The sequence below is a fragment of the Somniosus microcephalus genome, chromosome 9 (assembly GCF_052327205.1).
Source record: "Somniosus microcephalus isolate GS21.2 chromosome 9, FLI_Smic_1.0, whole genome shotgun sequence".
In the NCBI taxonomy this organism is placed as follows: Eukaryota; Metazoa; Chordata; class Chondrichthyes; order Squaliformes; family Somniosidae; genus Somniosus; species Somniosus microcephalus.
The window spans coordinates 15,481,362-15,504,132 of NC_140995.1; the positions used below are offsets into that span (position 1 = coordinate 15,481,362).

The 22,771-nt window shown below is 44.5% G+C and overlaps 1 protein-coding gene across 10 annotated transcripts in view; it reads right to left on the reverse strand.

Annotated features, from left to right (window-relative positions):
- Positions 1-423: 423 nt before the first annotated feature.
- dcdc2c (doublecortin domain containing 2C) overlaps positions 424-22,771 on the reverse strand; it is a 236,954-nt gene continuing 214,606 nt past the window's right edge. For 9 of the 10 annotated variants that reach the window (XM_085996383.1, XM_085996384.1, XM_085996389.1 and 6 more), the window contains 3 exons: positions 13,027-13,096; positions 12,279-12,341; positions 424-1,205 (listed from right to left, as the gene is read on the reverse strand). In XM_085996383.1, the coding sequence (XP_085852509.1) occupies positions 12,319-12,341; positions 13,027-13,096 (93 nt within the window). In that variant the 3' untranslated portion in view covers positions 424-1,205; positions 12,279-12,318. The remainder of the gene's footprint in view (positions 1,206-12,278; positions 12,342-13,026; positions 13,097-22,771) is intronic. The other variant, XM_085996387.1, reaches the window with a different exon arrangement.

Sequence of the window (22,771 nt, forward strand, 5' to 3'; positions counted from 1 at the left end):
TGAAATGAAGAGGAATTTCTTCACCCAGAGAGTGGTGAACCTGTGGAATTCTCTGCCACAGAGGGCGGTGGAGGCCAGTTCATTAAATATATTCAAGAAGGAGTTAGATATATTTCTTAAGGCTAAAGGGATCAAGGGATATGGGGAGAAGGCAGGGAGAGGGTACTGAATTTGGATGATCAGCCATGATCTCATTGAATGGCGGAGCAGGCTCGAAGGGCCGAATGGCCTACTCCTGCTCCTATCTTCTATGTTTCTATGTTTCTATGTCACCATGGGCAAGAAATCTAATGAACCAACACTGTCGTGCCTCAGTCTAGGCAGGATTTTGGTTTTCCCACGGGAAGACTGGATAACTGAAAGCCACACCAGTTGACCGGGAATAAAAACCATCATGCAAAATGTAACAAGAATTCTCAAACAACAGTTTCCAAACCTCATTTATTGCTTTGTTGTGAATGACATTTGCATATTTAATCTAACAGCGAATCGAGCACAGAACGATCTGAGAGACTTAATTGATCTGTAAATTCATATGACTTATTACTAACATAACGCTATTCACAAATTAAACATATCTAAAGGCAGTATAATGCAGATCAGTCTTGACATAAACATTGCTTGGCAAGGACGTGTTCAGTGCTAACTAAGATGCTTTGTTTTTGTCTGCACCTTTGCAACACCCTAAGACACTGGAGTATATAACAAAAGCCTTCTCATTATTTATAAAGTTCATTAAACTGTGACAAAGAAGAATGTTAAACTGATTAGATATTTGAAAGTTATTACTTTATTCTTCTCAGTGCAATTCATCTCCTGAGACTGTAATTTTCTTGTAAATGCAATTATATTATACAGTTAGCCTGCTGATTAGGCAAAAAAAAACAGAAATAATCAATCAGAAAATTACAAAAAGAAGTAATCACCAACATACAGAGTGAAAATTATATCCTCATCTGTTATACAATAATGAAATGTTACTAACAAATATATTAGTCAAGATGCACCGGGAGTGCATAAACTGTGTTTGACTTTAAGAAAATTAATACTTTAAAATAATCATTTTAATAAGCATCTGAAGGCTGCAGTTTCATCTAAAAGCATATTGATAGATTTACAGGATGATTGCCCACCAGTGCTGAAGATGTCTCTTCAAGGTATTGTTTCGTTTTTCATTCAAAGACTTCTTTTTAGAATGTTAAACCCTACAAGTAAAGAAAGCAAGGACCATTATGGGAAACTAGTTATCGACCATTAGAACCCACGATTGCACCTAGTTACATGTAGACAATCCAGGTGACACTGCAGGTCTGTCGTTGAGTAACTTGTGCCACTGGAAGTAATTAGATCCTTGGGGGGGAGAAATTCAGGATCGCCCCATTTGGGGGCGCAATTATCAGACGGGCGCAAAGATTAGCGCCTGGCGCTAATTATCGCCTCTGACTGCAAACTTGGCTTTTATCGCCCCTGGAGGTGATTGGAGCGCTAAATCAGGCGCTTCACAACTGTCTTAGGGCGCAAAAGCCGAGGAGCGAGGCGCTACCTCAGAGCGCTGGTGAAGCTCATGTGATGTCAGTCAGCAATGGACCACAGACACACTGGTGCCGGCCAGTTCTTAAAGGGGAGGGTTGTTCTTGCTCTCCATTCACATCCTGCTCATTGCAGCCTTGAATCTTGACCTGTACATCAAATCTGCTGGAAAGAACAATGGAGAGACCCAGGGAAAGAGCTCAGAGTGCAGCCCCCACAGTCTCTTCTAAATCGATACAAGAAAGGGGAAATCAAAATGAACCTGCAAAGTGCTGCTCAGTACCCAAAACTCCTTCACACAGCGTTGAATCTCTCCAGAAGTCTCTCTGTCTCTCTCAGAATGCGTGGTGCAAAAAAGTCACCAAAAAAAAAGGCAGGAAGCGGTCGCCTTTAAATAGAGCTCCCCCAGTCCCTTCCTGACTGCAAAACACTCCCCTCAACCTGTCGTTGCTAGCGGCAGGTGGTAAGGCAGGGAGCGCCACTCAATATCTGGTCCAGGGCGCTACCGGGGCGTTGCACACTCGAGGTGCAGGAGATTGTGGCGGTAGTGTTTAGCGCTGCCGCAAAATGTCTAGTTAATTTCGTGAGCGGCGCAAACATTGCCGCGCCCGGGCGCTAGTTGCTTTGTGCCCCATTAGCGCCCTCTTAAGGCGCTAACGGGAGGTGCAAACCAACTGAATTTTTCCCCCTCAGTATCCTGGACTGCTCCAGTAATGGTGCATGTACCTGGGACCACATACATTTCCACTGGGCAAATGTCGATATGTGGTAGATGACATTTCAGTGCGCACATCATTGCAGCAGTGTAATATTTCCTGCCTTGCCAGTGTAGAAAAATTAGGACATTGAAAATTACATCTACTCACTCTAAAAGCTAAAAAGCAAACTCATTAGTCTACAAGGATCATAACTCATTTCACCGCTCCCAGTTGACATTCTCTTTGGCAACCTGGGTGTAATTTAAACTATGGGCAATAATGTAAAATGGGCGATATTGGATTAGCCGACCAATATACACTAGGTCCGATTATCGTTTCCACTGACTTCAATCAGACAACATACTTAACGGGTGGCTGATCCAATAGCGCCTGTTTTATACTGTCGCCCAAAGTCAAAATTACCCCCGCACCTCCCCCGTTGTTTGCAAGTTCAGTGGAGTATGTCTTTTAAACTTTTTATATGCCTATAGAAGACTTGTGGATTCCCTTTTATGTTAGCTGTCAATCTATTCTCGTACTCTCTCTTTGCCCCTCTTATTTACTTTTTCACATCCCCTCTGAACTTTCTATATTCAGCCTGGCTCTCACTTGTATTCTCAACCTGACATCGAGGGAGTGCAACGAAGGTTCACCAGACTGATTCCTGGGATGGGGGGATTGTCCTATGAGGAGAGATTGAGTAGACTAGGCCTATATTCGCTAGAGTTTAGAAGAATGAGAGGTGATCTCATTGAAACATACAAAATTCTTACAGGGCTTGACAGGGTAGATGCAGGGAGTCTAGAACCAGCGGTCACAGTCTCAGAATAAGAGGTCGGCCATTTAGGACTGAGATGAAGGGAAATTTCTTCACTCAGAGGGTGGTGAATCTTTGGAATTTTCTACCCCAGAGGGCTGTGGACACTCAGTCGTTGAGTATATTCAAGACAGAGATCGATAGATTTTTGAATATTAAAGGAATCAAGGGATATGGGGATAGTGCATGAAAGTAGAGATGAGGTAGAAGATCAGCCGTGATCTTATTGAATGGCGGAGCAGGCTCGAGGGACCAAATGGCCCACTCCTGCTCCTAGTTCTTATGTTCTTATGGTTTAAAACCCTGCAGGACTTGTCCTCCAGCCTTGCCAGACACCACGCTACAGGCCACAATGTCAATCAGCCATTCTCCAAGTGGGGACACCACATGGATGAAGCGTGGTCCTCCTCCGGTGGCTGGCTGCTCCGCAGTATTGCATGTTAGCTTGCCATGCAAGAAAAAAGAAATTGCATCAGTGTTAGAACAGATAGAAGTTTTGAGAAGGTGCATGTCAGGGTAAAATAGTGTGTGAAAGATAGCAGAGGTGTGAGGAGGTGAAGGGAGTAAAAGTGAGGAGAGTAGCAGATGCAGAGTTCTGCAATAGGAGCAGTGAAGTATGCTGCAGTGACTAGAGGAGATTTTTGGTCATTGGGAAGGGTAGTGAGTTCTGGGGTAACAGGTAGTGCAAGGCTAAGCAGAGATTAATGAGAGATCTGCGATAGAAGGCTTCCCTTCTTGAAGTCACTAAACTTCTTCTTGCATTGCAGCCATGTCCTGGGGCGACACTTCTGCCACTGATTGGCTCTGCCACCTCTGCCCACTCACGCCGGGCAGCATGCCTGGAATCTTCCTGATGCCTGGCGAATAGGAGACATCCCTCCTCCTGCCGACTTCCTCCACCAAAACCCCCAAAGCAGCATCAGAAAGCTGAGGTCCCCTTGCAGCTTTTACTGTGCCTACCATTGTCCTTAATCTTCATTGACAGTTGCCTGCAGCCAAAGTGCACCTCCCCTTTAAGAGGTGCAGGCTATCTTTAAACGGCATCAGCAATGCGTGAAATTGATGCCCCCAATTAGACGGGCTGCCAATGAACAGTGCAAGCAGCAAATAGACAGACCGCCTACTTTGTTTAAATAATAAGGGGTGTGAATTTGGGGCTTTCTTTGCAGTCACGTAATCAGGTACGTTCAAACAGCGGGGTCTGTTCTGCTCACAAAAACACGCTAACAGAAATTTCTACCCCATTGACTTATTATTAAGGATTTTCCTTAAGCCGCCTCTTACAAGATCAGGGTGAGACTTCTGCCAACACTCCAACCCCGCTATGACCCAGACCCAGTTTCCTGGGTCAGGAGTCATTATGTATTCATGGCATGCTTCAACTGAAAGCCTGTCAAAAGGCAGAAAGCCACTTAGCTGCACCTTTTAAACTTCGCACAGCAGCAGCCCTCTGCGCCACCCCCCCCCCACCCCCACCACCACCCGATTAGAATTGATCAGAAACGGAACTGGCTGGTGGAGGTGAGTGGCAGAGATGGAGCAGGAAGAGGAGCAGGAAAAGGTGCAGGGGTGGGCTGCAAGGGGGTGACTAGAGACTAGGGGCCAGGAGATTGGGACTGGGGTGTTGGGAGATTGGGACTGGGGTGTTGGGAGATTGGGACTGGGGTGTTGGGAGATTGGGACTGGGGTGTTGGGAGATTGGAACTGGGGTGTTGGGAGATTGGGACTGGGGTGTGGGGAGATTGGGACTGGGGTGTTGGGAGATTGGGATTGGGGTGTTGGGAGATTGGGATTGGGGTGTTGGGAGATTGGGACTGGGGAGTTGGGACAGTGGGACTGGGGTGTTGGGAGATTACTGGGGAGTTGGGAGATTGGGACTGGGGTGTTGGGAGATTGGGATGGGGTGTTGGGAGATTAGGACTGGGGAGTTGGGAGATTGGGACTGGGGTGTTGGGTGATTGGGACTGGGGTGTTGGGAGATTGGGACTGGGGTGTTGGGAGATTACTGGGATGTTGGGAGATTGGGACTGGGGTGTTGGGAGATTGGGACTGGGGTGTTGGGAGATTGGGACTGGGGAGTTGGGACAGTGGGACTGGGGTGTTGGGAGATTACTGGGGTGTTGGGAGATTGGGACTGGGGTGTTGGGAGATTGGGACTGGGGTGTTGGGAGATTGGGACTGGGGAGTTGGGACAGTGGGACTGGGGTGTTGGGAGATTACTGGGATGTTGGGAGATTGGGACTGGGGTGTTGGGAGATTGGGACTGGGGTGTTGGGAGATTAGGACTGGGGAGTTGGGAGATTGGGACTGGGGTGTTGGGTGATTGGGACTGGGGTGTTGGGAGATTGGGACTGGGGTGTTGGGAGATTGGGACTGGGGTGTTGGGAGATTGGGACTGGGGTGTTGGGAGATTGGGACTGGGGAGTTGGGACAGTGGGACTGGGGTGTTGGGAGATTACTGGGATGTTGGGAGATTGGGACTGGGGTGTTGGGAGATTGGGACTGGGGTGTTGGGAGATTGGGACTGGGGAGTTGGGACAGTGGGACTGGGGTGTTGGGAGATTGGGACTGGGGAGTTGGGAGATTGGGACTGGGGTGACGGGAGATTGGGACTGGGGTGTGGGGAGATTGGGACTGGGGTGTGGGGAGATTGGGACTGGGGTGTCGGGAGATTGGGATTGGGGTGTTGGGAGATTGGGTCTCAGGCAGGGGGAAGAGTGGGAGACTAGAAAATGGGGATTAGGAGATTGGTGTCCAAGTGGGGAAGATTGGGAGGCTGGGACTGATGCTATCTTTAACATCTCTTGTTAGCCACAGTTGGACCACTTTTCCCGGGGGGGGGGGGTTTCTGCCAAATTGGCATAGGGACAAACAGATTAGAGGTTTAAATGCGTGGCTCAAAGAGTGGTGTGGGAGGAATGGGTTTTGCTTCATGGGGCACTGGCACCAGTACTGGGGAAAGAGGGAGCTGTTCCGTTGGGACGGGCTCCACTTAAGCCGGGCTGGGACCAGTGTCCTGGTGAACCGAATAACTAGGGCAACAGACAGGGCTTTAAACTAATGAAGGGGGAATGGGAGGATTCAGGAAAGAGTAATGTTAAAAGTAGCAAGAGAAATGTCAAGGCTCTAGAGCAGAGTAGAGTTTTGGGTAAAAATAAGCAGAGTGGGTCAGGAAGGGACAGAGAGAGTAACAAAGGTAATAGGGCATCAGTGACTAAGGTGACATCAGGGAAAAATAGCAATAAGTCAAAACTAAAGGCACTATATCTGAATGCGCGAAGCATTCGCAACAAAATAGATGAATTAATAGCGCAGATAGAAATTAACAGGTTTGATCTAATAGCCATAACGGAGACATGGTTGCATAGTTGCCAAGGTTGGGAACTAAATATTCCAGGATACATAACTTTTAGAAGAGATAGGCAAAATGGAAAAGGAGGAGGGGTAGCCCTGATAATAAAGGATGGGATAAAGACAGTAGAGAGAAAGGAACTTAGTTCCAAAAATCAAGAAGTAGAATCAGTTTGGGTGGAGCTAAGAAACAGCAAGGGGCAGAAAACATTGGTGGGAGTTGTTTATAGGCCCCCCAAACAGTAGTTGTAATGTAGGGCAGAGCATAAATCAGGAAATTAGAGGCGCATGTAACAAGGGTAATATAGTGATCATGGGGGACTTTAATCTACATACAGACTGGGCAAACCAAATTTGCAGTAATAGTGTGGAGGACGAATTCATGGAATGTATGAAAGATAGTTTTCTAAATCAGTATGTTGAGGAACCAACGAGGGAACAGGCTATGTTAGATCTAGTATTGTGCAATGAGAAAGGGTTAATTAATAACCTTGTAGTAAAGGGGCCTTTAGGGAAAAGTGACCATAATATGATAGAATTTTATATTGAGTTTTAAAGTGATTTAGTTATATCCGAAACTAGGATCTTAAAACTAAACAAAGCAAACTATGTAGGTATGAAGGGCGAGTTGGCTAAGGTAGATTGGGAAACTACATTAAAAGGTATGATGGTAAACAAGCAATGGCTAGCATTTAACGAATTAATACATAATTTACAACAAATATACATTCCTTTAAGGCACAAAAGCCCCACAGGAAAAGTGTTCCAACTGTGGCTAACAAGAAAAGTTAAAGATAGTATTAGATCAAAGGAAGAGGCTTATAATGTTGCCAAAAAGAGCAGTAAGCTTGAGGATTGGGAGGATTTTAGAATTCAGCAAAGGAGGACCAAGAAATTGATAAAGAAAGGGAAAATAGAATGGGCATAAACTAGCGAGAGACATAAAAATAGACTGTAAAAGCTTCTATAGGTATGTGAAAAGGAAAAGATTAGTGAAAGTAAATGTGGGTCCCTTACAGGCTGAGACAGGAGAAATTATAATGGGGAATAAGGAAATGGCTGAGAAATTAAACAATACTGTCTTCATGGAAGAAGATGCAAAAAAATTTCCTGGAAATAGTGAAGAACCAAGGATCTAGCAAAAATGAGAAACTAAAAGAAATTAGTATTAGTAAAAAAAATAGTACTGGAGAAATTAATGGGACCGAAAGCCGATAAATTCCCTGGACCTGATGGCCTACATCCTAGGGTTTTAAAAGAGGTGGCTATAGAGATAGTGGATGCATTGGTTGTCATTTTCCAAAATTTAGTAGATTCTAGAATGGTTCCTGCAGATTGGAAGGTAGCAAATGTAACCCCACTATTTAAGAAAGGAGGGAGAGAGAAAACGGGGAACTACAGACCAGTTAGCCAAACATCAGTAGTAGGGAAAATGCAAGAATCTATTATTAAGGATGTGTTAACAGGGCACTTAGAAAATGTTAATAGGATTGGGCAGAGTTAACATGGGTTTATGAAAGGGAAATTGTGTTTGCAAATGGGAATTTTTTGAGGTTGTAACTAGCAGAATAGATCCAGAGGAACCAGTAGATATGGTGTATTTGGATTTTCAGAAGGCATTTGATAAGGTGCCACACAAGAGGTTATTAAACAAAATTAGGGCTTATGGGATGCGTGGTATTATACTAGCATGGATTGAGGATTGGTTAATGGACAGAAAACAGAGAGTAGGAATAAACGGGTAATTTTCCAGTTGGCAGGCTGTAACTAGTGGGGTACCACAAGGATCAGTGCTTGGGCCTCAGCTATTCACAATCTACATCAATGATTTGGATAAGGGGATCAAATGTAATATATCCAAGTTTGCTGATGATACAAAGCTGGGTGGGAATGTAAGTTGTGAGGAGGATGCAAGGAGGCTTCAAGGGGATATAGACAGGCTAAGTGAGTGGGCAAGAACATGGCAAATGGAATATAATGTGGAGAAATGTGAAGTTATCCACTTTGGTAGGAAAACTGGAAAAGTAGAGTATTTTTTAAATGGTAAGAGATTGGGAAATGTTGGTGTTCAGAGGGACCTGGGTGTCCTTGTACACGAATCACTGAACGTTAATATGCAGGTACAGCAAGCAATTAGGAAAGCAAATGGTGTGTTGGCCTTTATTACAAGAGAATTTGAAAATAAGACTAAAGACATCTTACTGCAATTATATAGGGCCCTGGTGAGACCACACCTGGAGTATTGTGTACAGTTTTAGTCTCCTTACCTAAGGAAGGATATACTTGCCTTAGAGGGAGTGCAACGAAGGTTCACCAAACTGGTTCCTGGGATGGGGGGATTGTCCTATGAGGAGAGATTGAGTAGACTAGGCTTATATTCTCTAGAGTTTAGAAGAATGAGAGATGATCTCATTGAAACATACAAAATTCTTACAGGGCTTGACAGGGTAGATACAGGGAGGGTGTTTCCCCTGGCTGAGGAGTCTAGAACCAGGTGTCACAGTCTCAGAATAAGGGGTCGGCCATTTAGGACTGAGATGAGGAGAAATTTCTTCACTCAGAGGGTGGTGAATCTTTGGAATTCTTTATCCCAGAGGGTTGTGGAGGCTCAGTTATTGAGTATATTCAAGACAGAGGTCGATAGATTTTTGAATATTAAGGGAATCAAGGGATATGGGGATAGTGCAGGAAAGTGGAGATGAGGTAGATCATCATCCATGATCTTATTGAATGGCTGAGCAGGCTCGAAGGGCCAAATGGCCTCCTCCTGCTCCTATTTCTTATGTTCTTATGTTCTTATAACTGGGGGTTTGGGAGATTGGGGGCTCGGTAGAGAGAGACTAGAGTATGGGAATTGGGAGATTGGGGGCTTGGGCGGGGAAGATTGGGAGACTGAGACTGGGGTGTCAGGAGATTGAGGCTTGGGCAGGGGGAGAGTCGGAGTCTGGGACTGGGGCTTGTGAGATTGGGGGCTCGGGGGAGAGAGGGCGACTAGAAACTGGGGATTGAGAGATTGGGAGATTGGGCTCGGGCTGGAGGAGACTGGGAGATTGTGAGTGTGGGTCAGGAGTTTGGGGCTTGGGCAGGGGGGAAAGAGGGAGACTGGGGAATGGCGTAGTGTTGGCATTGGGCCCAGCCTTTCCTGCAGGGCCGGGAGCAGCAGCCGCAGCAGCAACATATTGTGTTGAAGTGGTGCTGAGAGAGAAGCAGCCAGTAAAGGGTTCAGTGAAATTTGTGGACCTTATTGTGGGTAAATAGTGAAAGATTGTTTCCACTGTAAGATACCCTAGTCGTGTATATGTGGGGTTAGGATTTGGTTTAATCTCATATGATTAAGGTTTTTGCTTTCTGTTTACTTATAAATGGCTTGTAGATTTGTACTGTGGCTAGAAATAATGAAATGGTTAAAGTTGTTCATTTCCAGGATGCTTTAGGATTTAATGAGTCAGGGAACAATTTAGCTGACTGTGCTATATAGCTCTGTTGAAAGTGCAGGATGTGCGGTTCGTACCTGCTGACGTTTTTTTTGCCACATTGTGAAACGAGATAGCCAAGACAGCCTTGAGATAAGGAAAGCGACAATGGGCCAAGATGATAAACAAGTTGGCATCTGGTTTTTTGTAGGAACTACCTCATTTCTGGGGTTCTTGTTCACAATAACTGTTATCAGAATATAATGAATCATCTAGGACAGTGTGTGTGACTAGAGACCTATAAAAATCTTGAGCTTTCCTTAACAATTTATAGAGAGCGTCCGAATCAAAAGGATCTACCCAGAGGAAGAACAGGTTAATTTCATTTATTTCTCTGTATGTCTACTGCTTAGAGACATTGCATGTGTCAAAGACTTGGTCGAACACAATAAGTGGATTACGTTGCAACCATATTTGGTGTCAGATTCGAAAGGTCCGCTGATGGGTGAACAGGGGGCAAGGGAATGAAGACTGAGGATTGTCATTGTGCGTAAGCTGCAATATATGGAGGAGTGAAATGCAGGAGAGCCAGCAGCGGCCCACAGTAGTGCTGTGGAGCTGGGAGGAGCACTCCTGCTCTTCCACGCTTCACGAAAGGGGAAATAAACTTCCCTTACTATTTCCTCAGCGACCCCTTTAAGGACCGCCGTTTAGGCTGCTGTAGAACTGGCAAAACTAGTCGGAGCTTGCACAGCGCATGCTCCACCTAGTTTTTCACGCATTTTGAAGAAAGGTCCTGAAACAGGGTGCAGGACCCTTCTTTGCAGATTTTAATTGATTCAGGCAGACGACAAGTCCGAGGACCAATATGGCCATGCCGCCAGCGCAGATTAGGTGCAGAACCTTGTGCCAGAAATTGGTATACATTGTGACATAAGAAAACTACTAGGCACTTGGTCTAAGCATTAAACAAAGCTTTAATCAATTGTTTTACAACATGGAGGTCTAGTTGTGTCCTTCGCTAGTTCCTGTTAAGAATGTCCTCCGCAAGCTGGGCCCATGCCAGAGTATTTATACTCTCCCTGGACAGCGCCACCCATAGGCCGCTCAGTATTATTTCATAAGTCTTTCTTTCATGAATGACTGATCCATGTCACGTTGTGCCTGTTTTATGCCCAAAGGATGGACAAAACACATGCCAATTTCAACCCCTAGTGTGTCCAAATAACTTTTAGCTGACTGTCGCCCATGCCAAGTGCCCGGATGCCGGATCAGGCCCAGCACGTAAATTGAGTTTGACACCCTAGCCCTAATGGGTAGGCTGGACTTAGCTAGACAAGTGTTTAATGGTAAGCTTCATAGTTTTAGCTAATTAACGCCAGCAGCTCCCCAGCAACACTTGGGAGCCTTTAAGCCTGAGCTTTGCCAGCCCGCACCTAAGCTTCCTGGATTTAGAACAAGTGGGGTTTCCCCATTAGTTATGCTATTTACCCAACAGGCACACTGGATAGCACAATAAGCATGTAACAAACTCTTTTGTGCATTATTAGAAACATAGAAACATAGAAAAATAGGAGCAGGAGTAGGCCATTCAGCCCTTTGAGCCTGCTCCGCCATTCAATATGATCATGGCTGATCCTCAATCTCAATACCATATTCCCGCTCTCTCCCCATACCCCTTGATGCCTTTTGTGTCTAGAAATCTATCTATCTCCTTCTTAAATATATTCAGTGACTTGGCCTCCACAGCCTTCTGTGGTAGAGAATTCCACAGGTTCACCACCCTCTGAGTGAAGAAATTTCTCCTCATCTCAGTCCTGAATGTCCTACCCCATATCCTGAGACTGGGACCCCTCGTTCTAGACCCCCACCCCCACCCCCAGCCAGGGGAAACGTCCTCCCTGCATCCAGTCTGTCTAGCCCTGTCAGAATTTTATATGTTTCTTCTAAACTCTAGTGAATACAGGTCTGGTCGACCCAATCTCTCCTCATACGACAGTCCTGCCATCCCAGGAACCAGTCTGGTGAACCTTCGCTGCACTCCCTCTATGGCAAGTATATCCTTTCTTAGGTAAGGAGACCAAAACTGCACGCAGTACTCCAGGTGTGGTCTCACCAAGGCCCTGTATAACTGTAGTACATTTGCTCCTGAGGTAATGGACCCTCAATGTGTTTGGTCGACTGCCTGCGTACTGTGGGGGGAATGTATAGGTCGTTAGGCTCATCATTTTGGCTTATACATCACGCACAAAATGGTCCTGTGCCACCAAAGCAGCAGCTCACTTCCCCTTTCCCTCCACAGATGCTGGCTTAGTTCCCGCCAGTAATCAGTACCTCTGCCTCAAACATGGGGAGCTAAATGTTACTCGGCTGCAGCGCCCCAAACTTAAATCATTAACGCGCCCCGTGTTACTTCTGAGTTTTTAATTCAAAGTTATGGAAGGTCATCCGGAGAACATCCAGACTTACCACTTGCTTCACCTAGGGTCTGGAACAAGGGACACTGTCCTCATTTGTTGTCTTTATAACCATCTGAAAACGACATAAGAGCAGAGAGTCATTTTAATAACCGTGCTTGTAAAAGCTTGATGTGAATTAATGCATGTATTTTGTGATTAGTGAATTCATCTTTTTCTAGTTGGAGCATATTGCACTAAAGTTCTTAATTCAGCAAGAAACACACTAACGCTAACTTCTACGAATGTGATTAATGGTGGACCAAAATCTGATGCTGTTACCAAAGAAGCAGCGGTGGGCAGATGTTTATAAAACTAGAAGAATCATTTTACTCAATCTAGATAAGCTTGGTGTTATTTGTTCATTTATTGCCATATAAAATCTAAGGAAGAATAAAGCACAGCAGAAATGCAGCACTAAATAGCTGACGCACTTGCCTAAAGTGAATTATATTGTTTAATTTCAAGCTTGTTAATCCAGTCCGTGTGCTGAATCAGTCTTTGTGTATGAATACTCAAGTGCAACTTTTTTCATTCAGAACTAATTTCATGGGGTATTGAGAGTATATTTTAAACAGATTAATGTGTATCATTGAGGTCTATAAACTGATTCAAATCAATAGCAGGTTTCACAGAATAGGGAGTTATTTTTTGTATGTTTGTATTTTATTTGCTGAATGTCTACTGAAATCTAAATAAACTGCCATCTCGTTTTTAGAAATTACTAAATCTTACCAAGTCTGTGCACCTGAAAGACCTACCCTTGGACTTCGCTGACCTCCTGAAATGAAATCCAAACAGTTTTCTGAATTTCTCCTGTCCCCTTGGTGCCTGGAATGTAAACCACGGTCTTTCAGCCAATTCTTCTAATTTCCTTAACCTATAGCACAACTAGAGCTACTGTTATAAAATAACAAAGCAAATGCTGGAAACACTCAGCAGGTCAGGCAGCATCGGGTCGACTTGAAACGTTAACTCTGTTTCTCTCTCCACGGACACTGCCTGGCCTGCTGAGTGTTTCCAGCATTTGCTTTGTTATTTCAGATTTCCGCATCCGCAGTATTTTGCTATTGTATTAGAGCTACTATTAACTGGCCCAACCACTTGAACGTGAATGTTTTGCCAACCGAAACTAAACAGAGGCGTTTATCCCTCTTCATGGGGTTACCTCTGCGACGTTCTGAACCCAGGCAATTCGCAGCCAGTTCCCGCAACACCGTTTTTCATTCTGCTGCTTGTAAAACTTTTTGGAGCGCAAAGTTGGGAGGAAAATAATCTTCGGAAGATTTTCTTGTTTGGTGAAATTTGTACCCGATATGTAGGACAGCAACGTTTTGGCTTCAAGGGAAAGGGGGGACATATCACAGGGCTAAACCCATATGGGTAATTAGTTACTTTTCTTTCTAGGGTGATTTAGTGCTCTATTTATTTTATATAATTGACCAGGAATAATGCTAGTTTTCAATTACACATTTTTTCACATTATTGTAACAGAGCTTACTCAAACCTGTAGAGGTTTACCTGCAGCATGTCGTTAACAGGAAGTTACGGAGTATATGCTCAGTACCATACCATTACTTCAAAGGCAGTTGTAACCTCACCCACAAACTTGATGGGGAGAGGTGCTTAGGCTGAGGGTGAAGCAGAACTCACCAGGAACCGAGAAAAGTAACAACAAAAAATAGACAACTCATGTCCAGTCTAAGAACAGATTGATGCCAATGATACCAACAAACAGAAGCAGATGCATCTCAGGTTCAGTCTGTGGGATGTGCGGAACTAGCCATTCTCAGCTGGGACAGAAATGGGATCACTCGCTTGGACTCAGTGCTCCAGCCTCGAGAGGAGAAAACAAATCAGCCAGGGCTCCTGCTCTTGATCATTTTCCCATCTGGAATGTACACTTGTGTGGAGATCAGAAGAGAGCAGGGTCGGGCTTAGCTATCGTTCCCCCCGTGGTTGAATTGCTTACCAGCTCTCACTGTGAGGAACCATACAGGTAAATTGGCCACTTGGGTGAGGTACTGGCTCGTGTTATTGGACCTGCAGCCCAACACAAATCAGCACTTTCAGTTGAGCAGAGGAGAAAACGGAACAAAAAAAAAAGGTAAAGAGGAAGTGGACGTGTTACAGAGGGATTCCTCTTTGACTGGCATCATTGCAATTTGTACATTGACTGTTTGACTCAACAAATGGACTACTCCATAGTGGAACCTTCAATTGTCATCATTTTAACAAAGACATTTCCAAGTGGGGAAGGGTATTATGTGGTCACATATAGGGATAAATACTTTACATTCATAGTATTTAGTCATTATCTCTCCTTAAGAGCAAAATATGACTGTTTGATTAGATAATGCATTGAAAGAAAGGAGTTTATTAGCATGTTACCTTAGATTTTGTTATGAATATCAACTGAAAATGATATCAGTTCTATCCCGTTACATCCCAACTGCAGATTCCTCACATTCTCCTTTAGGCATGAAGGTCAGATCTACCCTTCGGTGAAGGTGAGATAGGTAAGGCCAGCTTTAACTGTACAGGATTGGACCACTGACAATTTCTCTTGCTTCCCCACACCCTAAAGATGGGGTGCTCCACTATCACCAAGGTCTCTATCTTGAAGCACAACCAAGAACTACAAGGTAATATTACATACACAGGCCTGATTGTTAAAGGTTCCAAAAGTTGTCCAATTGCAAGTAGAATTTACACTTGTGATGGGAATTTGCTGCAGAAAGCCACCAGACACTTTTTTTAGTTTGCTCACAAGTATTCTTTGTGAAAGAATACTTCTCAACGTAAGCTCGAGGAACAGCAGCTCATCTTTCGATTAGGCACTTTACAGCCTTCTGGACTCAACATCGAGTTCAACAATTTCAGACCATAACCTCGGCCCCTATCATTTATATTCTCTCTCTCACATGGCAGCTGTCGATCATTTTGCCATCGCCATTTACACTTCATCTAGAGCCATCTTTTGTTTCTTAACTGGTCCCATTACCATCTCCTTTTGCCTCGCACCATCATCCCTTTTGTCTCTTAATCTCTCCTGCCTTCCATCCGATCACAGACCTTCCCTTTGTTCTTTCCTCCCCTCCCCCCTTTCCCAGCCACTACACTTGCTTAAAAACCTGTTACATCTCCAACTTTTTCCAGTTCTGACGAAGGGTCATCGACCTGAAACGTTAACTCTTGTTTCTCTCTCCACAGGTGCTGCCTGACCGGCTGAGTGTTTCCAGCATTTTCTGGTTTCATTTCAGATTTCCAGCAACCGCAGTATTTTGCTTTTGTATTCTTTGTGAAAATCGTTCTCACGCAAATAACATTGATTTTCTAAGGGATAAATCCCACAGGTTTAAAAGTGCTCGGAATTAGAGGAATTTACTCTATTCCTTGCCTCATAACAAAACTCTGCAATTAATTTTGCAAAATATGCAAATATTTGCATATTTGAAAACAACGGTGCGGAAAAATTGACTCCGAACCAAATTGCAACAACCATGCTAATCATAAACGGCCTTGGGTCTCCAAAATTTACTTTGAAAATTCTGTACACTTAAACAGCTACCTCTTTCAACCTCCCATCCAAGCATACTCCATCCTTATCTCTGATGCCAAGCGTGAAGAGCTCATGGATTACCTTATTCCCAAAATTAAGAATATTTGCTCAGCAGTCTGAGCCTTTGCTTACTCCACTGCTTCCTCCTTACCACACCCTGCACCTTCCTCCTTACCACACCCTGCACCTTCCTCCTTACCACACCCTGCACCCTGCACCTTCCTCCTTACCACACCCTGCACCTTCCTCCTTACCACACCCTGCACCTTCCTCCTTATCACACCCTACACCCTGCACCTTCCTCCTTACCACACCCTGCACCCTGCACCTTCCTCCTTACCACACCCTGCACCTTCCTCCTTACCACACCCTGCACCTTCCTCCTTACCACACCCTGCACCTTCCTCCTTACCACACCCTGCACCTTCCTCCTTACCACACCCTGCACCCTCCTCCTTACCACACCCTGCACCTTCCTCCTTACCACACCCTGCACCTTCCTCCTTACCACACCCTGCACCTTCCTCCTTACCACACCCTGCACCTTCCTCCTTACCACACCCTGCACCTTCCTCCTTACCACACCCTGCACCTTCCTCCTTACCACACCCTGCACCCTCCTCCTTACCACACCCTGCACCTTCCTCCTTACCACACCCTGCACCTTCCTGCATCAGCCCTAGACTCCAGCCCCACAATACTTTGTAGCTTTTCCCTCCTCCCCCTTGCCGCTCTCACCAGATTCAGCTCCATGAGACTCGCCACTTGTTCCTTTGACCCTTTCCCCACTCAGCTCCTAATCACTCAACCAACTCTCCTTGCCTTGGGCTCATTGGCTTTATTAACAGCTCCCTTTCCTCTGACATTGTCCTTCCACCTCCCAAAGCTGCTGCTCCCACCCACTCTGCTTAAAAAGCTCCACCAGAACCCTCTACCCTCGCCAACTAACCATCTATTGCTCTCTAAAATTCTCAAAAAAAACCATTCCCATCTAACTTGGCATCAACTTCTCCCATCACTCCCGGTTTAAATCTCTTCATTCTGATTTCCATCTAGCCCACCGCACCATGGTCAAGACACCAATGTTATCATGGGCCTCTCATCAGCTTTCAACACCATCAACCACTCCACCCTCTCCATCCATGACACTGGGGTTCCTAGCCAAGCTTAGTCAGCACATCTCTTGCAATGGACTTCTTCTCCCAAGTCTGTACAGTGTGGCCCAACATTGTACGGGCTTGGCCTCATCCTGTTCTTCATATGCACGCTGACTCTTGGCAACATCGTCTACAAGGGTGGTTTCAGCTTCCATATGTGCACTGAAAATATCTAGCTTTACCTCTCTGCCACGACCCTTGACTCCGCAGCTTTTGCTGCACTGTCTGACCGGCTGTTTGACATCATGTTGTGGATGAGCCAGAACTTGCTCCAACACAGCATTCTTTTGATTCTTACCGTATATTTTTTACCCTAAATTATATACCTTAGCCCTCAGTTCCATCCGCCTTCTAACATGCACACTCAGACTGAACCCGATTGTGGATAACTTTCATGTCCTGTTTGACTCCGATATGAGCTTCAAGCCTCAGATCTGGTCTATCGCCAAGAATACTTACTATCGCCTTTGCAGCATAAGCCACTTGACCTTCTTCTGCTGAAACCTTCATCCACAATTTTGTTGTTACCAGGATTGGCTTTTCTGACTGTTTCCTAATTGACCTCACAAGTTCCCCCACACAAACTCCAACTGAACTCTACCATCCACATCCTTTCTCCTATTAAGTCCTGCTCAACTATCATTCCTATCCTCACAGGCCTCTATTGGCTCCCCATCCTCCAGTAAATTAATTTTAAAATTCTCATCCTTACCTATAAATTCCTGTAATGTCCGACTGCTACCCTACTTGTGCAACCTTCTCCAGTCCATGTCCAAGCTCACATCTTGCACTCTTCTGATTCTAGCTTATTGTGTGCGCATCCCTCCCTCCGCTTCAGTGTGGGTAGCGGAGCCTCAGTCATCATGCCCAAGCAATCTGAACCTCCCTTCCCAAAGCCCACCACCTCGCCACATCTCTCTCCACTTTGAAGGCCTACCTCCTCAACTGCACCATCAGTCATCTCGCAAACTCCTGCTCAGTGTCCAGTTCCTCTTTGTAAAGCACTTGATAACAATGCATTACATCAAAGGCACTACATAAGTACACGTTGATATTGCTGTTCTTATTATTATTCACATGATTATTATTCACACGCTAGAGGTAAAGTCTGAAGTGTAATGGGAGCTAAACGTTTTCATAATAACTGGGTACCGCTAACTGTTATTCATTGACCAGTAAGTCCAGAGCACAGATTTTGCAATCATACAACTGTTTGAAGAAAAAGGATAACAATGTTTTTAATGGGCAACAATATTCCATTCGTATAAATATGAGCCAATATTCTGTCCCAACGGTTATACAAAAAAAATATTTAGGAGGTGTGAATTCCTGTTCAGGTAGTTTTACATATATATATATATATATAATCAGTTGAGAATACAATAGCCTGGAAATTATGTTGTGCAATATTATTGTTCAATTATTGTAACGCTTAAAGCCCTTGTATCAAACACCCCTCCATGCTACTTTAATAGAGGCATTAATATTTTATTTTAATGGTTCTATTAAAATAGCAGACAGTGGAATTTGATGCAACAGCGTTACGCGTGCGTACAATATCACACAATGTGATTTCCAGGCCAATATTATAAATATGAAAGAGATCATATTGGAGAAGATAAATATATATTTTTAATAGATTTTGCGTATCGTTTGTACGCTGGAAACATGCGCCAGTAACCAGAAGGCTTGACTGAAATTGGTCCTCGGGCCTCATCAGCGTATTTTCAGTGAGCGGCGATTGCCAATTGCGTATCCAGAGGGAGCTCGTCGGTTTGAAGTGGACCAATTTGAGCCGGCTGCCTCGCCGATAATGACCCTCAGGTAAGTCCTGGGGTGGGGAACGGGGGGGGGTGTAGCGCAGGCCAGAGCAACCCACAGTCGTGCTGCGGAACTGGAGGAGCACACCTACTCCTCCTGGCTCCATATGATGGTCATTTTGAAAGAAAACACTTACCTTTTAGTGCTTCTTGCCCTCAGTCTGTGCCTGGGCACAGTGGGGTCCAATTTTTCCCCAAATGTTCTTCCTTCCAACCAAATGTCTTGAGGTAAATTTCCCAAGGCTCCACAAAGGGTGGTGGCCAACTGCATGGGTCGAAAAATCAGGCCTTTCATGGTGCATACAGCATTCTTGCAACACGCCATTTTCTAATGTCAATTTTCAACATAAAAAATGCCTTCCTGCACATTGCCGAACCGTTGCTTACATAGTAAAATTATGTAAATCTAGTTACACACTGGACTTTTGACGATGGATGAGCTCCACCCACAGTGAGATGCTCACCCATACAAAATGGACACATCGCTTTGAAAGTGCCTTGGCCTGCTTTGTCTTAATGCTGGCTTGCTGCAGTTTAGATTGTTGCCATTTATCTAGCTGATCCTTTTAGCCTAATTGCATTGACATCTTGTACATTTGCGAAGGCTCCATGTTTGGTCGTTTTGGCAGGAGGAGTCAACTCTGCAACCCTGGTCGTTACTGCTGCTATCTCAAGTGAGGCCAAGCAAGGTTGGGGGGGAGGGTGGATAGGGATCGCTTTGGGGATTTCAGTTGCACTCCATGACCTGGATGAAGAGCAATTGATGAGGGTCCACCATCCTCAAGGGGTAAGGCACCTCAGAGATTGCATTCACTCTAACCGGTAGCTCAAGGACTGAGTATACAGACATGAGCAGTTTAACCTGGGGCTGTCTGAGAAGACGGGTTTTTATCGTCTCTACTTCAACACAGAGGCAGTGACTGACTTATGCCAGCTACTGTTATGTTCATTAATAAATAGACATTCTTATTATGAACACAGCTGGCTTTTGCTAGACACTTTTATTGAGCACATGTGGACTTGTACAGCATCTTGTAGAGGCTTCCACCTTGACTGTTGCCTTGTGGGTAGCCTAGCCTCATGGGTAATGTAGTCTTAATATATATATAGCTGGGTAGTGTAGTCTTATACATACAGCTATATACAGCTCTACGGCTCCACCTAGTGTCCACTATAGAATGACATGCTATTGATCACTACATCCCCCTTTCTTTGAGGTTTAACAAAATCAATATCAATCAACTTTCAAGAAAACAATAAAGATAATATCAGTAACACTTTTGTTAGTGCTCTATAAACATAAACATTTTCAAAACAGTCAACACATTTTCAAAGCTTTACATTGTACTCAAAGATTAAGTCTATCAGGCTCTTTTACTTCATGTGTGGATCGTCTCAACACGGGTAAGTCTGATGTGTCTTCATGAGGTTGTTCTGGCGGTGAATGACAAGATGCAGTTGCGGCATTGTCATCAACCTGCTCTTGTATAGATCGAGGTCTCCTTGTGATCTTTGCTTGGAGAGAGTTTCAGTGTTTCCTTCACTCTTCATGCCATAACTCTCAATGTAGTCGATGCACTCTCGAAAAACTGCTGGCAGCTGGATCCCATCATACAGCATAGTCCTCTCAGCAGCCTCGGCTAATGGAACACCAACAATTGGCCTGAGGGAAGAAGGAGTATCCACCGGAACTGCTTCCTGTTCTGGTGCAGGCTTCTTCTTTTTCTTTTTCTCTTTCCACTGCTTAACAACATCTGCTGCGGTTATATCTTTGGACTTTTTCTCCTTGTGTTTTTCCTCTTTGTGCTTTTCTTCCTTTGGCTTCTCTTTGACCTTAAAGTCTTTTTCTTTCCTCTTGGAGAAACTAGGCTTTTTTAAGACATGGATACCCTTTGGCCTTTTCATCCTTGATGGGCTCTCTGCTTCATCACCTGAGTCATCTGGTCTGCTTATGGCACAGTTTATATGGTAGACTCTCTTGACCAGTTCTAAGTCTTCACAAGCTTTGTCACCTAGTATCGAATCAAGTCTTTCAGCCACAACAGAAAACATGAGATGATGCACTTTGTCTTTGACTGTCACTTTAAGTCTGCATACACCTAAGCTATCTATTTTCTGTCCATTATAGTTCTTCAGTAGTACTGACTTTTTCTGTATTTTGGGCTTTTCTTTCATATTGTTAATGTCACTCACACTGATTAAGTTTGCTTTTGCCCCAGTGTCTAGTTTCAAGGTAACTAATGCTCCATTTATCTGCAGTGGGATCATCCATTTGTCCACTTTTACTGCATTGACTTTATGTTCAGCATTGTCCATTTCTGAGGGCTGCACATTTTCTGTATCTTTTTTAATATCGTCACATGACACCATTCCTACAAAAAATGTCTCACTTAAATCAGTGTCCTCAATCACATTAACTTGTTGCCCTTTCGTTGTTTTTACTTTTGAAAAGCATTGTTTGGCAAAGTGATTCTTTCCATTACACTTTGTGCACATTTTTCCAAACGCTGGGCATTGTCTTAACTGGTGTTTGTAGCCACAGCGTTTACAATTTAAAATTTCATCCTCCGATTGCTTTTCATTTCTGTTCTGCCCACGTTCCTTCCCCTTGTAGGACACAGCACCGACAGCAGCATTATCACTCATTACAATCGCATCATTATTGATTTCACTGAAAGTCTTCGCGTGCTTTCCAAATTTAGTTCGGTTTCTCTCAACAGACGTTCCCTGACTTTTTTATCATGAATACCAAACACAATCTGGTCACGAATCATGGATGCTTTGAGCTCAGAGAAATTACATATCTGTGCTTTCAGTTTCAGATCAGTTATAAAGCTATCAAAAGGCTCATTTTGTTGCTGTGTCCGAGAGCGGAAGATGTATCTTTCATACGTCTCATTCTTTTTGGGAGAGTGATGTGTATCAAATTTTTTTAGCACATCTTCTAATTTTTCTCTGTTCTCCGCTGGATTAAATACAAATGTATTAAATACCTCTATCGCCTGTGGGCCTGCAACCGTGAGCAGCAACGCTATCTTCCTTGCGCCTGGCTTCGTACCGAATCTGATGGCTGCAATGTAGAGTTCGAATTGTTGTTTAAAAATCCACCAATTGTAGTCGACATTTCCCTCGAGATTCAAACACTCTGGTGGCTTCAAATTCTCCATGTCGCTTTTCACAATTTTCAGCAGATCTACCCCACTCCTGGTACCATGTTATGTTCATTAATAAATAGACATTCTTATTATGAACACAGCTAGCTTTTGCTAGACACTTTTATTGAGCACATGTGGACTTGTACAGCATCTTGTAGAGGCTTCCATCTTGACTGTTGCCTTGTGGGTAGCCTAGCCTCATGGGTAATGTAGTCTTAATATATATATAGCTGGGTAGTGTAGTCTTGTACATACAGCTATATACAGCTCTACGGCTCCACCTAGTGTCCACTATAGAATGACATGCTATTGATCACTACAGCTACGGCAGGCTGATGTGCCAACAATCCCCAAGAATGCAACAGTACTATCCAGAGCCGTGAAGGTGGTAGTTGCCTTTTTATACCACGGGATCCTTCCAGGTCACAGAAAGGAACAGCAGCCAAATCAGACGGATTAGCGTTTTTAAAATTCGTTTTTATGGGCGTCGCTGGCAAGGCCAGCATTTATTGCCCATCCCTAGTTGCCCTTGAGAAGGTGGTGGTGAGCCACCTTCTTGAACCGCTGCAGTCCGTGTGGTGAAGGTACTCCCACAGCGCTGTTAGGGAGGGAGTTCCAGGATTTTGACCCAGCGATGATGAAGGATCGGCCCTATACTTCTAGCTCAGGATGATGTGTGACTTGGAGGGGAACTTGGAGGTGGTGGTGTTCCCATGCGCCTGCTGTCCTTGTCCTTCCAGGTGTTAGAGGTCGCGGGTTTGGGAGGTGCTGCCGAAGAAGCTGTACACAGATACATCAGTGACGGATGTCAT